Source organism: Tubulanus polymorphus, chromosome 4 (genome assembly GCF_964204645.1).
Source record: "Tubulanus polymorphus chromosome 4, tnTubPoly1.2, whole genome shotgun sequence".
Lineage (NCBI taxonomy): Eukaryota > Metazoa > Nemertea > Palaeonemertea > Tubulaniformes > Tubulanidae > Tubulanus > Tubulanus polymorphus.
The window spans coordinates 22,967,649-22,984,436 of NC_134028.1; the positions used below are offsets into that span (position 1 = coordinate 22,967,649).

At 39.3% G+C, this 16,788-nt stretch overlaps 1 protein-coding gene across 1 annotated transcript; it reads left to right on the forward strand.

Annotated features, from left to right (window-relative positions):
- The first annotated feature begins 6,468 nt into the window (after positions 1–6,468).
- LOC141903881 (tachykinin-like peptides receptor 99D) lies at positions 6,469–16,675 on the forward strand. Its single transcript, XM_074792240.1, has 6 exons — positions 6,469–6,540; positions 7,916–8,560; positions 11,090–11,290; positions 11,373–11,523; positions 12,962–13,158; positions 15,221–16,675. The coding sequence occupies exons 2-6, from the start codon at positions 8,148–8,150 to the stop codon at positions 15,462–15,464; spliced, it is 1,206 nt and encodes a 401-aa protein (XP_074648341.1). The 5' UTR covers positions 6,469–6,540; positions 7,916–8,147; the 3' UTR covers positions 15,465–16,675.
- Positions 16,676–16,788: the final 113 nt, after the last annotated feature.

Sequence of the window (16,788 nt, forward strand, 5' to 3'; positions counted from 1 at the left end):
TACGCTATTACTATCATCTCAGTAAATAGATTTTCAGATATTTACATCTAAACAGTCATCATTTTGTTGAGCTGAAACCCGGGGAAATGCATGAATAGAATTTAGAATATGAATGGAATTTAAAAAGAAACAACAAAAATGCAATATTTATTCAATATGATGCAATGTTGGAATGAACTAAGATAAACAATGCAGTCAATGTATTGATGACATGTTATGTTTATGCGATTAACTAGGATATCGTTCAGATAACTGAACTATGCAAGTATTCTTCCGTGATATCAAATTGTTATTTAACGACTGATTGAACAATGCTTTTTATCTTCATCTTGTCATATATATTGAAGAACACTCCGAAATAACTGTAAAAGCTCTACTGGTGTTCACTTTGCCGATTCAACCCAAAGGGGTTCTCCGCTCTCTGGTAACCGCATAATGACTGCTATCATTGTGCTGGGGGTTGTCTCTGAAAGCATGTCTTCTATAGTCTGAAAGCTGAATATCCGATGGAATGGGCGTGATACTTTAAATGCCAGCAAGCTTCAGCTCAAGTGTCGGAATTACCTTTGTTTTAGCTATCACCTAAGGCCGAATAGCTCGAATAGCCAAATGGTTGATTATATTTGAACCTTATATTCTAAGTCTCGAGCGTTCAAGCTCCGATGGGACTGATGTTCATGGAGTCGACGAACGCCCAAATCACAAACGGAACGAATTAATCCAATCATATCGAAAACCAGTCCGTCGTTCAAGTCGTAATTCAAGGGTTAACGGTTTTCAAGTCTCTCCGGGTTAAGTTTAAAGTCAAATGTCAATTATGATACAGTAAAACGTAAGGAGATGATAATGCGATTTAACGCCGTCTGAATTATGGATAGGTAACCTTTCAGCGTGAAAAATGCGCCGATATAAAACGTTACGCCGTCAGTGATGCTGATTGGTTTTTAACAAAAGGCAGATACTTTTAATCAGGAAACGTAATTCATTCGGCGAAAGACAGCGCGAGCAGTAACTGATATTGTTCCTTATTGAAAGACGACTATTCTCCCTCCTCAAGTCTGCAGCTGTTATTAATGATGGGTAATTTATATTCCTCTCCGCCAGTCAAAGGAACGGACGTCCATGTAATAGAAACTAACCGCGACATTCTTATACCCGAATCTAGAATTCGACACCGCCGTTAAAGATTCATTAAAAATTCATTCGAAACTGTAGTTGAATATACTGAGCTGAAAAAAAACGTTAAAAATTTCATGAGGTTATTTCATATTATGGCTGCAATAATTATATTATGGCGACAACTTGAAATAGTATTCCGTCAAAGATATATACAGGGAGCTAATTCCTAGCCGGGAATTTCAGACGTTGGAATTTGAGATGTTTTGTTGTATTTTGATATTTTTGATCTCAGATGCTAGCTGCTTCTGCTGCGACCACGTCATCTAGTAGCGTGCATTCCTGCACACCAAGGATAGCCTACAAATATAACATATCCAGAAGACACAGCGATGACGACCTTTCGCGATCAATAGATTATCAGAACTGCTTTTAGCAAGTGCAGATCTCATATAAAAGTTATTCGAGAATCAAGATAATTTTCTAATCTGAATTCAGATCTACATAGACTATTGAAACGGTATCTACTACGATTATGGTCAGAGATTTCACTTCTCCCGTAGTTCAAAAGAAATCGATAAACGTTAAGACAAATAGAACTTTGAAGGTTAACCTTGATTTTGTTAAAAGTACGAACTTACGCTTATAGTGTAGCGACGCTTTATGAGGTAATGACGGGACATAAACCTGATGAAGCTACTGTACACTGTAAGCGAAAGCTCGTACTTTTTGATAAAAGTACTATTTGTCTTTAGGTTAACTGATTAAACACCAGGGCCCAGTTTCACGAAAAATTTAAACTCAAATTTTTGGTGTAATTGCCATTGGTTACTTCATGTTTTCAATGAGGACAACAATTCAAACTTAACCGTTTTAGGCTTAAACTTTTTCGTGAAACTGGACCCAGCAGGTTAACACTGCTTCTCCACATCTCTCTTCAATAGAAATGGGCAATTATTTTTTCACAGGAGCTAGGGAGTCTCCCTTCCGGTATACGAGCCCACCACATAAAGAAATATAGGGACTGACCAAAGACTCTATCGATTCTTTCTTCGGTAATTCATAATACGCTTATGATACATTTACTATCGGAACAATAGACGATTTAGAAACGTTTATTTTGAGGCGATGATTTAGGATGGGATCAGATACGACGTTAGCCGCGTGTCGGTGAATCGTTATAGTCGGATAGAGGAACATCGACGTAATCCTTGATTAAAAGTAATCGATGTCACAACATTTGTAAACAGGACACGAGCAAGTGACAGCGGGATTCTATTATTAGATTGTCTGGATGTATTTCGGCTTATGCTACTTAAAGATTAGAAAGACGAGACGGCATTTTTCCTAATTAGAAAAAAATAAATGCTCCCTGCTGCATATTCTGCTGAACAGACAAGAGGCCGACGAGAAACTTTTCTTCGAATGAAAACTGACCGAAAAAATAACGATTCAATTTCCGTTGAATGGCGGGTGACTGGCGGATGTTACGCAATGTAATCGATTGCACCATGGACGTATAAACTAGATCTAGTTTATACGTCCATGATTGCACTGATCACGCGTGTATTGATACGCGATCATCAGCGAAGGTATACGACTAGTCTCTGTCAGACCTTGGAGTTGTCAGACTGATTACTCCAAGGTCAGTCGTTAAGAAGGCGCGGCGTCTATGTCGGTTGCGACGGTGAGGAGGGTCTCGAACAGTCGCATCGTCGCAGAACATGTGCGACGCACTGCCGTTGCTGGTGCAATGTTGTAAGGACGCGTTGCTCGACGGGACTTTTTTTTTACCTCTGGCATTATTACAGTCTCCGTCAGTTGTAAAGCAGCCTCTAGGTCGTGGGTGGACCTATACGCTATTTGTTCCGGCACAATTTGTCATAAAAGCCAACAAATCAACCATTTAGTGGCAATCCAAAGACGCACATAATTGTTGCAAGAGGAATTGTAAACCGTTGAGCCTTAGCACCCACAACTATCAACTACGCGAGCTGTGATCAAAGTTGCATCCAACTCATCGATGATAGCGATCACCACTCTCTTGCATTTTTTCACAGAAGGCAATTCAACGAAGTCCTTTCGTCGCTAACGTTTTTTGTACATCGCATTATCTTTGCCAGTTTACACGTACATAACACGATACAGTTCAGTGTCATCTTGTAGAAGTCGAGTTCTGTGAGAAGCGACAAATGACTATTTTGTTTCTTGCATGGGTAGCGGGCATGGCCTGAAATAAATGTCCATCAAATCTCCTTCAGCTTATGCTAACGATTCAACTGATGAAGAAAACGTTTTAACCGAGGCTTGATAGGCTCTTCGATGGTCTATAATTACTTCTTAAGCAGTGCTGCTTTCCCACCTTAATAATAGCTGAAACGACTGTGTTATTGGTTGTCAAGTCCCCACCAGAGAGGCCCACTTTTAGGACTCCTCCGGGACAAATTATCGTGTAATCGGAGTCTAAAGATGTGCAACCATCGCTGTATGAAAATTCATATGAACCATCACCCCTGAGGGCCCCTTTCTTCCGCTCAAATGTTATCACAGGTTTTGCGTGCGGCTGCGTTTTTCCTTATGCCATAATCAAATTCGTATCCTTATTCTTATGTGCGTAGATACAGTTTGATGTTCTTGAAATAGAATCTCCTCCGTTTCTGGAATTATCTGAAAACTCTCACTACAATTTTAGTTGAAAACAAAGGATGAAGTGACGAACGCTATTAATAGAGGAAATTATGGAAAGCCATAAGGGCAATATTGTTACCTTAATCGTCAGCGACGGGTAGAATTTCTCAACAAAACCTGATTAAGAAATACTTCAGTCGTTTGGGATCGAACGCATGATGTTAGAATTGGGCGATAATAAGACTTTTGATATAAACTTTCAAGAACAATTGAGGAGACAATTTTCAAGCAGTACGGAATGGTACGATCGATTACGGGCACGAGGATAATTGCTCGTGGCGGTATACTCAATTTAACAACCGCCGCATCGGGAACCTGAGAATGAAAACCAGATCCCGATGAAAAATATCGGTGAGTCATAACCTCCAGACAGCTATCAGTTTCAAGAAAGATATAGAAACTAAAACGACCTAAATTTTAAAATAGGATACGAACAGATTAGGGGCAAACTGTTCACACTATTGATTCTGTGGAAGGTGTAAGAAGGAAAACTAGATACTGGTAATGTGGTATGGTTGGACGACCTACAGTTGAGATTGCATCGGAAGAGCTACACAAAGTAGACCAACTTATCAAATATGAAGAAGAGTTGTTGAGCTATAACGTGCATTCGCGAACTACAGATTACCTAACTGTAAGCAAGCATTGTGATTCCATGATTAGAAATCATTCTCTTACAATCAAATAGACCTAATATGAAGGGCGCATACATCGTAACTCCCAAACTCCTCGGCATATTTTGTCCATATGACGGTCGCATATAAGATGGGGGTTCTGGCGCAAATTTTCAAATAACTCAAGTCGTCGAGTAATTTGACGACTTGACTTCAAGTAACTTGAAGATTTTCAGGGTCGATGACTGTCATCAGATTCGTATCCCTGCTAAGAGAGGATGCCAGTATTTTATCTTTTTATTTTGTCGCTGGCGGTTGCTGAAAATCGCGTCATAACGAACCGCTGACAGACGCAAAATGTCGCTTGCAGTTGCGACCAGTGCCTCGTCGCAACTATCCTGTTTCTGGTGGATAGGTACCGTTTCGATAACCATATTCTAGCTCTTCGTCGCTTATGCTTTGGTTTGATCCGACAAGTCTATCGTTCACCATGGCGGCAATTGCGATCTACGGCTTGAGTCACCGGCAACCGCAAGGCGTCGCTAGCAGTTGCAGCAAATCATTGGCAACCGTAAGGTATCACTAGCAGTCGTAACGAGTCACCGGCAGGCGCAAAAACGACCATAACGCCTGCTGTAAGGCGTTCTTGTTAGCCTCTTTGGTCGAAATTGGATTTTTTTCCGTCCACTGCCGCAGATGTGAGACATCTTATAAATTACAGTTAGAATATTTGCCGATTCATTGCGACACTGGACACATTATATATCACCGCGCCAATTGCGCCAATCAAGAAAAAGTGGCCGAGATAATGATAATAAATCTGACGATGCTGAAAGGCGACCAGTAATTGAGACACGTCGTGTTAATGTATGGTTTGAGTTTACAACTATTTGCAGGAGTTGTTCTACTAAACACACGAAATCGAGCGAATGTGTTCAGTTTATTGAGTGGCGCATCCGTCAATTCCGTCTCGAGTAAACCGGGCAGCAAACACCGAGATGATCTCTAATCGGGCGATACGTGAGCCGGCCTAAAACGTACGAATTGATCAGAATTGTAGTTCTTTCGCTTGAACAGACGTTCCCTTGATTATTAATACAAACAAAATGCTCACAGTCGGTCGTGTTGATTTTATAAAATGACAGATCTGTTTTCTCGCCCGCGGATTGTTTAACAATCCGCAAAATCAGATCTATTAAATAAATAAGTTTCAATCGACGTCGCCTCGGCTACCAGTGATCTATCCCCTTGTTGTTGACGTAAGCCCCTGTAGAATGCCACGCGGGGTTTGCTGCTTTTATAACGAATTTCCCAACGGCGCCGATTAACTGTGAATATTAAAACGATGCACGAGGTGCATAGTTTTCATACATGCAAAATCGTTTCTCATTTGCTTTATCCGAAATAATGAGGAACTGCCAACGCTACCGCGGCAATCGAGGGTTACACTTATGGCAAGTGAGGATCCGCCAGGTTCGCTAGAAGTAACTCGGTCTTACGTGTCCAATTTATTTTACATTTCGGTTAAAATGGCATCATCTTTTCTTCGCATAAATAAATCAGTTATTTGACACAGACACTGAATATAGGGTTGAATTTGATGTACCTTAATTGGGTTCTGTAATTATGTATGGATTCTGGAGCCTAGAAATTCAGCTCAAACTTGATGAATGAACTGATTTGACATTAGGATTAGGATTAGGATTAGGATTAGGATTTTATTTACACTCCAACCATTTCTACTGGTACATGGAGGGAGACTGAGTGCTCGTCGCGCCATCTCGTGGCAAAGCGGGTGTTGCAGTTCCCATTCTCAACATCCCCCTATTTGTACATATATAGATATATTGCACATTGCTACCAGGAAAGGACCACAAATTCATACCACATCGGATTGTGTGTAACATGTGTTTGGTTTTATTCTAACATAAAGGTATCATCTATTTGTGCACATATATTACAAACTGTTTAATCTGTTCCGTGTATGTTATTTCATACATATTCAATATGATAAAAACCCCTTGAATCGCGAGTTAATCATTTCACAATGAGCGACATGAAAAGTGGGGACTGTTTTTGCAAAACTGCCTCAGGAATTCTGCATCGACAGATATGAATTGAGGTACGGTAAAATATCGACAACAATTTTTCATGAATTTCCGTCCGATAAAACATCAACTGAAGTCAAGTAACTCAGCAAACTGTTTAAGCTTTTTCGGGTTAGTTTAGATGTCGAAAATTCTTACTTTATCTATTCGGTATTTTCACAAAGCCTTTGATTAGGGGGGGGGGATAAGTTTTATAGCTTTGTGCTGAAACTGGCGAACGTTTTATGTCGCATTCAATATTTACGCTTCTATTGACATAGCTTGATTGGAATATCGGTCGCATCTCAGTGAACTGAACAAGAATCTCCATTGACTGCGATGATAAGAAATATATTTTTTTCGCCTACGATAACATCGTCAAATTACCACCGATGACACGTCAGTTGAATAACTAGTAAGGTTGCCAAAAAGAAACACTATGGCAATGAGTAACCATTCCGTCAATTAAATGAGGCGACTAAGCACAATTTACATTGAATAGAATAATAGTATATTCGTAGAAAATAGAAAAATAATTTCCAACATGAATAGATAAGACATATGATCATCAGAAATTATACAGTATCAGAAATATCCATTTGCTTCATGATTTTCCCCATATTTGGTATACACGCGTAAGCCTAGTCGCTATCTGTAACCTATTTTGATTCAACGTGGTACATGGGAACTTCGTAACCCCATATTGACATATCTAGGCATGTGATGACCGATAGATGGCGCTTCCTACAAAATAACCGTATTTTCATCAATTAATGATGAAGACTGATCTCGATGAAACTTCATAGGCTTCACAGTACGGGCATTCAAACCAGCAAGGCAGAAAACCCGTTATCGCTGATTTGCGGCTATGTTTATTTAACGTTTTCTCTCTGATTAATTCAGCGCTAATTCAATCCGCCCGTTTGATTATGTCAAAACCTGTTTTTCTACGCGAAATATTTAACATCGATTATCGCGTAGGCCCGCCGTCGTGTTCGTTTCACATGCGAACTAACAAAATCGACTGCAATACCAATACGCGATCTTATATGAAGACGGTGTGACAGATATTTGTTTTAAATTGTTGAAACCTCCGTGTTTTATCCGTCGCACGATTACTTTTGCTTTACTCAAATAGATCATCTATCAATGTTACTTGTCGATCTATTTATTGATTATGATACACCTTCCACGCGGTCACCGTTAGTTATCATGATACATATTATTGACTATTGATATAGAGGGTAAATTTCAGATATTTGTGTATCAAATATACAATACCGACTGTTTAACGTTTAACTAGATTATAAGTGTGCGGTGGAAAGAATTTTAGTGTTAAATCCTACGCAGCTGTTTTAGTTGCGTGTAAAGCATCACTCACAGTAACCACTTATACTTTTATCATTCCAGGTGTCGCGACTATTAAACTACCCTAGCCCGACGACGACTGCTGATAATATTCGCGGTGTACGCAACGTACAACGACAGTCGGCACCTATTACTGGAGATGCGGCGAGAAACCGACGATGAAACAAAAATCTGATTTACAGCATCATGCGTCGATTGTATTTCAACTGAGCTGATAGACGAAAAAAGAAGAACAAAATCATTTCGATCGGTGTAACTGGACAGCGTGGCGAGAATGGATCGGATACCGTGCAACGCAACTTTAGAAAATGCCACAGTACCGGGCTACCGTAAAAACGGCACCGACTCCCCGTGCGTGGCAATAAACCCGTTCGAAATATCGGAGGGAATTCAAGTAGTTTATTTCGTAGCTTTCGTTGTAATGATTATCGTGGCTGCCGGGGGTAATATAATCGTTATATGGATTGTCGTGGCGCATAAACGGATGAGGACAGTTACGAACTATTTCTTGGTAAATTTGGCTTTAGCAGACGCGCTGATATCCGCGACTACGGTTATTTTCAATCTGATATATATGGTACGGTTACACTGGCCGTTCGGGGAGTTTTATTGTAAGTTCATGTATTCGATGACGGTCAGCACGGTATCGGCTAGTGTACTCACCTTCATGGCTATCGCTATAGACAGGTAAATACTTATTCATTTTCTTTCTCTGTTTAATTATACACCCTGTAAGTGTTTTATATCGCAGTGAAGTGGATAACAAGAGTTGTAACTGCGATACACCACACATGGCGTAATAGAATTACAGAAAAATACGTCAATAAGGTCGACAGGTTTCGAGTTCTACGTTGTCTATTTTGATCGTAGTTTTCTTTGAGAACTAGATGAATATCATTTAGTTTAGTTCAGTAGAGTTTTACGTCCCAACTGCAAGTAACGGTTAAATCCTAGAGTTTCTTAAGAGACGACCAGAACTTTTTTATAGGTTGTTATGGCTTCCAACCTGACTAAGTTAGCAGAGCTTTGTCCACGTATGTGTCTTGAAAGCCAACGCCAGAGGTGCAGTTCCGAACCAGGGGCCTATTGGTTCCCAACTGAGCTAATCGCACAGGACCAGCGAAAGGCGCGAAAAGTGTTGTAGATTTTCAACGATTAATAATTAGTAACTCCGCTACAATTCAGATGCCAATCATAAAACAGTCGCCAGAATATTAAATGGTTTTCGATTTGAAATCTACGTAAAATCATAAAATGACGAACATGATTTCTGCGAGCACTCGGCTCCTGACATCGAATTGTAAAATCAGTTCGAACACAATCCACACGAGCTCCTTCTGAAACACTCGACGTTTCTGCGTGGCGTATGCACGCGATGTGAAAAATATATCGACGAAATATGTTGTATTTTTATGATTACGTTTTAGCGTCAATATTAACAACGGAAGAATTTTTTCTACTTCCGAACGTCGCAGTACGAACCGCGGAAGTAATCATACGATTCGCGCGGGTAATTAGCACTAACTTTCGGTGCAATAATTCAGATCGTGACAAACACGCGAATTAATGCTTCAGTATAGAGACAGTTTATGGCGGAAAACTTGCTAGAATGCGTACGCGGTGTCATAATTTTCATTATTGTTTAGTTAATGCATGACGACATTCGCAGAAATGTACATTTTTATTACGTATCTAACACCGATTCACAACGACGCCGTTTTCACGAACTATCTTCATACAATAAGAATCTAGAGGTTTTCGTCAAGGCTGTTCCGTTGATCGTATCATTTCTTCCGGGAATGGAAGGCGGGCTTTCATGCAAATCCATATTTATGGCTTCAATCGCCGCGTCAAAATATGGCAATTTAATCCTTAAAAAAGGTTTCGCGTATGTTTTTTTTCCGGAATTGATTAACAACGCTAATTTTGTAATCGATTTCACGATTTAATGTTGTAATTTAATTCATTAGAGACCATTAGCTGGATGGAAGATAGTCTTTTATGAGGTGTAGTGGGTAGTATCTCTACGGGAGATAATTGCTGTTTCCACGCACTGCGTGATTCCACTTCAAAAATGATTCGATTTCAAAATGTTTTCTCGGTTAACGATTCAAAGTCTCGACCAGCTGACACCACTCTGTATGTGTCTATAACATGTAGCACGAATCCGATGCGTTGTTTACTTTTTCATGGAAATATCGAATATTTCACCGCGGGATTTCGTCACGTTTGAATATGCATGTTGGTAACATCGGGTTCGAACCCAAATACGGGAACTGGTGACTCAGTCGGATTACGTCGACAGTTGGTTGGTTTTTGCTGTATCCTGGGATGGAAGGTTACCCTCGACGACTTGAATACGATGAAGGGTTTTGGTTAGAGTTGGATTAGGCTATAATATCGTTAAGTTAGGTTACTTTTCATCCTATATCAGGGGCGGATCCGAGGGGATGGGTGCGCACCCTCCCCCTAAAAGTGTCAAGTTTACCAGGAATTAACGAAAAAATTGAATACATTTACCAAACTGATACCTCGACAAATTTAAGTTCATGAGCTTTCTCTGTATTCCCAAAAATGATTTTCTGCCCTGTGATAACTATATGATATGCCCGATATTGGGTATGCACCCCTCCCTGAATCAGACCATAGATCCGCTGTATGCCATCATCATCAACCCCGTTGTTTGGGACCTTGGTGACAAAAGTAAGAAGTCACGGTTGACGTCTGGCGGGATATTATGACGCAATACACTGTGAACAATAAACGTGACGTCCGTGATTTAGTTCTAGTTGTTAACCGCAGACGTCAGAATGGCCGTCAGATGGTCGCCATCCGTGTCACGGTGAAAGAAGCGATTCCATTTAACGATATTGGAAATAGAAATGGCGGCAAATTGCAATAGGCCATTCACCGTCCTAAACAAAGGATGTTTGATTAAAGCCATTAGTCAAAACATGTCGAATGCTGAAATTTTATATTCATAACAGCTTTTATGAAGTGTAGCTATTTGATAAAGCGAAGAGAGTGAATAGCGATTACTGAAAATATTTATGACCAGCCAGAAAAAAAAAAATTACAGAATTTGATGTTCTAGAATAGCATACAGAATTTGATGTTCTAGAATACTTCAATTTGCTAAAGAAAACTAATTTAGATCATTAAACACCACAATATACCAGATTTTAGTAATGAATGAACGATATTCTCTCTGTACAGATATGTAGCGATAATTCATCCGTTACGACCGAGACTCGGTTCAAGGACAGTACTGGGTATAATAGGCGCTATCTGGATCTTGGCGATATTGATAGGTCTTCCGCCGATGTTCGTGGCAGTTACCGATCATATACCAAACTCGGATAGAATAATGTGTTATCTCGAATGGCCCGATGGGGTAAGACAGAGTTGGGATTTCGGGTAAGTACGACGCGGCTAGCGACGTGGCGATCTTCATTTGTACTTGATAAAGAATGATTTCTATCCTACTATTGGTTTTCAGGTATTCGATGTTGCAGCTTTTCATTAACTATTTTCTGCCTTTGCTCGTACTAGCGGCTACGTACACGAGAATCGGACTGGAACTGTGGGGAAGCCAGACTATCGGTGAAAATACTCCCCGACAAGACGAAAGTATCAAGTCTAAAAAGAAGGTGTGGTTTGCCACTTTTTAGTTCAATGATTTTGTAAAATTCAGTGTGTTGCCTTAGCCTTGACACGGATTGTCAACGACACCAAGTCCCGTCCCTTTTGATTCAGGCCAAGGAGCGGATCTAGGCCTTTAGAGGGGTGGACCTGATATTTGATATGGGCATTTTTTATTTGACAAAGGTATGTTTGGCAAGGCGAGGACCACAAGCCCGAAACATTGGTGGGGTGGAGGTTCTGACGGCCCTCCAACAGAAAGTTTAGAACAATAAGGGATTCTCTGGCTCTTATCTGGCCCATTTGGATTTATTTTTCATTTTTGTTTTATTGTCTTTGTAAAATAAATCTTCAGGGCTTCTTGGAGGGCACATTCGAATTTTGATGGTGATGGACCAATCCACAATCAAAATCCGTCTTTGCGCGCTATCTATGCCTATGCTTTAACCTCAGGCCATTTTCGATTTAAAGATCTGTGGTAAACTCCAGTTCAACTTAGAACCGGACCGGCGGTCACCCGTGATGAACAGTGTTACATATTCATTGGAATTCAAGTGGTTATCTCGGATCAAGCCAGGGCCTGGGATGCGTTTATCTAATCGAATCTTAACGAACCAATGCGACGATACTTTAAATTGAATTCGTTTTGAAAGTCGTGTTGAAATCCTGGCCTTTCACACATCTATGCATCGTAATGCCCAACACGAATATTTTACGATGAGACGCTTGTCATTGCATCGGTAGAGAAAATCAATCCTTGCAAGTTTTGTTGAAAAGATGTAAAATCAGTCAACGAAAATGGAAAAGAATATTCCAGATGAATCGGAATAACGCGTAGAAACAATTCGATTGAAATTCTGCTAAAGGCAATTTTCTTGTTAATTAAATAAACTGGTATCAATCCGTTTTATTCCTATTTCAAAATTCATTGACATTAAGTAAAGGAAAGCAATCATCTTAAAACCGAGGCCGAAGGCGATATTTTGCAGTACGTAAGAAAGTATAGATCGAATCATTTTCGTAGCTCGAAGAGGACGAACTTTTTGCGCAAGAAGTTAATCATATTTCATTATATGATATACTGCCAAGGAAATAAATGAATAAATATATACGTATATAAATTCTCCGTAAACAACGAAATAAGAAGTCATGGAAAAGTTTTCCAACAGAAACATTTCTCAGTAACTATAGGTAGACTTGATGGCATTAATGAAAGGACCCTATTTATAATCCCCTTAACACATTATTGTACTGAGTATTAGCTTAAAACAATGCTACAAGAATAAGTAAGTCAGCCAGAAAAGGAGGACAACTTATTCGTATAACTCTTTTTACCAAAAAGTAGCCAATCCCTTAATGGAACTAATATCGAAAAAATGGATTGATGTACACCAATGGTTGACACGACGATCAGGTCTGTGAATGTAATTTCTTGCTTTTTTTAAGGTTGTTAAGATGATGATTATTGTGGTGCTGATATTCGCCATTTGCTGGTTACCGCAGCATATCTACTTCCTGTTGACAACGATACACCCTTCAATAGAGAACGCCCCGGGTATCAACCATATATATTTGGTTATCTGGTGGTTCGCTATGTCGAACTCGATGTATAACCCGTGGATATATTGCTACATGAATGCCAGGTAAATATTCGCATCAATCATATTCCTTGACGTCGAAAATTCACCGGCGTCTTTTTCACGACGGAAACTTTTTACGCGACGCACGATAATACAGTTCGTGATTACTGCGATAAATGCTGGTGTTGATCCGAGTTGAGAACCTCCAACGTTCCCAGTCTGATGAAAACATCGCCCTGGTAGTACAGTAATCCCTAATACCCGTTTGGTCCGGTGGATAGTTCTGCTCTGTAAAACCTATTGCTCGTATAGATATAACTCGGTAAAGCAGTTAGAAAACTTAAGACCAGTCGTGAATTAGCTCGAGATGAAAGGTCTACTGAAATTTCTTAAATCTTGATGATCATTAGGTGCTACTACATCATTCTCGTCTTGTTCAAGACGTCTTAATTAGACAAGGCGTGTTAATCATCGTTTCCTCTCACGGAGTCAGGACTCATTAGAAAGTCCTTCTGCGATTAACTGTACTGAATGTTATACGGTTCATCGAATTGTCCACGGTATATTTAAAACTCGTTAAACGCCGTTGACCGCATGTTTGCGCATTAGCGACAGCGTTCCCAATGAGATGGGTGGTTGAATTTGATTTGCAAATCATTTGAAATAAGGGTAAAATTCAAGTCGTTGATTGGACGGGTAAAGAGGTAATATCCTGCAGTAGAGACAGGGGTGGACACCAATTAAACAACGTTCAGTTGATGATACTGAATATCGTTAGTCTGAAGACTGGGGCACCTGGAGGTCTTGCTCTTGAAAATTATGAAATATGAAGCCGGCTATGCATTTCTTGTTTTAAGACCTTCTGGCCACCTAGTAGTAATACGTACCATATATTCTAAGACGGAGTTATCTGTGCCAATTTCTTTGTAAAATATGGAACAAATAAACTTTGAAACTTTGAAGACGAACGGTAATGCCCTGAAGTAGTTGGTCAAGATTTTTTCCAGTCACTTTTAGAGCGGGTGCCCTGGTGCCCTCGCCCTAAAATATTACCTGATTACGGACTATAGAAACCCTAACCGAACCTGTAGGGAACCAGTCAGAACCAGCTGAACTAATCATCATTTTCTCCTCTCAGATATCTGCTCCGTCTGAACGGATTGTTTTCCGTTGGCATTTATCGACGAAAAGATCCAATATTCCACAGTTTCTGATCGTTTTAACACCTGCTCGACAATATAGTTACTAATCGCAGTCCTGTGGCTAGGTACTGCATATGTCTCATGAGTTTCACTTGCAGAAAATCTATCCGAAGTTCGGTTGTGGGTGAACAAACATCAAATACAATCAATTTCGTGTTTTCGGTTGGTTAGAAATCTCGGAAATGAATTTTTCTTGACGATATTTTATCGCGTTTATAAGGCTTGATATCTGTGTCGATTGTTAGTTAAACATTTAAAATTAACATCGAGAATCCGGATAAAATGAATATGTATAGTTGAGATTGAAAGCATCAGATAATAGATTATCAAATAGGAGAATAGCCCGTACACTCTGACGCAGAGAACATACGTTTTAAACCTACTATATACAAAGTTTAAGATATCAAAAACAAATTTCATCAAACATTACAATCTAGACACGACATTTTGACTTCTCGCTAGCGAACATCGCCAGGTTTGATCTCTGGGTTTGGAACTTATTAGATTATCAAATGACAGAATGATAAAATTTTGAAGTGTATCATCAAATGGGATCTATATCGCTGGAGAGGTGGCATTTATCGCTAAAAGCTGTTTATGCAATATGTGTTGTATGATGCAGGTGGCATGTTAAAACATATTGCAAAGTTTCGAGATGTTATCGATTGAAAATATAGAGCTATATATACTTAATAAGCTATAACCAACAGTTGAAGCTAAACATTTATTTTCTGACTTTCGGAGTTCCCATCATCAGAGAAAAAAATAAATGAATAAAATTGAATTTCATTAATAGATAAATATCAGTTAACCAGTCAAGTTATATATAAGGTTTTTGCTGCTTTTACAGAAAGCCCGTTAGCCCGTTATCGCTGCTTTGCGGCTATATTTGTGTAAGTTTTTATTTTTCTTCAATTTGATAGATTTCGACACGGTTTTAAGTTGGCATTTTCGTGGCTCCCGTGCGTGAAATTGAAACCGTCGGATACGATCGGTTTGGGACCGAGCCTGGCGTTAAACTCAACCGTACAATACAGCATGACCGAGACAACCAGGTGGGAACGTAACGGTTCAGTCGGACACAGCGGCCACCATTTATTACGAAGAGCCGATACCGAGGAAGGCCGACCGTTTCAGGATATTCCGTTAGAATCATACAGACGATAGAATGGACGGAGATACCCGTTGTTAGACCTTCTCCCGTGGAAGCCGCTTTTTCTAAGTAATCACGATTCAAGACCAGTCTACTAAATATGAATATGTAGTTTGGACCGAAGTTCGTTATATAGAATATAGTTTATACTGTTATGAGACGATTTAATGTATATATTGTTTTTGATGTCAAACGCCTAAAGACTGTCAACTATCAATTATTCTATCTCTTTCTACTTCGTACTGTGTAAATATATCAATCTGCCGATGATCGGAGGAAAATTTGTTGTGAATATGATCGAGATGGACGAGATATGAATTGTTTGTTTGTTAAAACATAAGGAATATAAGGGTGGATTTTGTTCTGAAAACCATGTTATATACCGACGATTTTTAAGATGAACGATACCTTTGTAGAATATGAACACCATTGTATTTTGTGCGTGTTTATACGAGATTTTCTGTCCTCCAAGGTAACTAGATACATTGTATACAAATTGATGGAAAACGGAGCTTTGCAAGATGCCCTGATAGATCCATTCAGGCGACACCTAGTGGCTCCTAGATGTATCATCATAATTATCAAATATATCTTTGTTGTGATTACGTTGTTGTCGATAAAATTTCATGTCGAAGAAATTTGTTTTTAGAGAGCAGAAAACATTGCCTATCTATTCCAGCTGTAGAATAGATCATGACGAGTTGAGTTTTGCTTGCTTTAAGCGTGTTGGTCCAAGCTGTAAATTTTCCCAGGTCAAAAACCTTGTGTTACAAACGGTGGTGACAAAAAATACCGTATTGCCCTTATTTCACATTATATCACTTCGTAAATGTAACTTCGTAAGCAATCTTACTATTTCATTATAGAAACGACTGTAAACCAAACCAAACATCAACTTAGACCGCTGCTCAAATATTCAGATGAACTAATGTTTATCACCGAATACTAAAGTTACATTTATCATTTTCAGTACTTCGTGGGCGCTGAGATATAAGGAGGAATTTAATAAGTGTTTTCGTTTAACTATGAATATTCTCATCCTCGCTTGTCAGGGGCCCAGTATCGCTCCCAGATTCGGGGAGCGGCTTTAGCTTAGTGGGTTCGAATCCCTTGACGGGTGTGAAGATGGAATATCCTATGAATTTTGTAAATTGTAAAAAGACTCATCTGTATAGCGTGTGACATACTTGGCTTCGTCGTATTATGATATAAAACAATTAATTGATTAACGATTATTATTACATATCGAATTAGTATCATATCATATCATATCATATCTAATTTAGTCAAAAATGTACATGAAACCAAATGATGTTGATCCGAAATAAAATGTTTCAA

Excerpts from the sequence above, each read along its gene's own strand:
- LOC141903881 (XM_074792240.1), top strand. The coding sequence starts at position 8,148 with ATGGATCGGATACCGTGCAACGCAACTTTAGAAAATGCCACAGTACCG. Across the intron at positions 8,561-11,089 it reads ATGGCTATCGCTATAGACAG|ATATGTAGCGATAATTCATC; the intron begins GTAAATACTTAT and ends CTCTCTGTACAG. Across the intron at positions 11,524-12,961 it reads GTATCAAGTCTAAAAAGAAG|GTTGTTAAGATGATGATTAT; the intron begins GTGTGGTTTGCC and ends GCTTTTTTTAAG.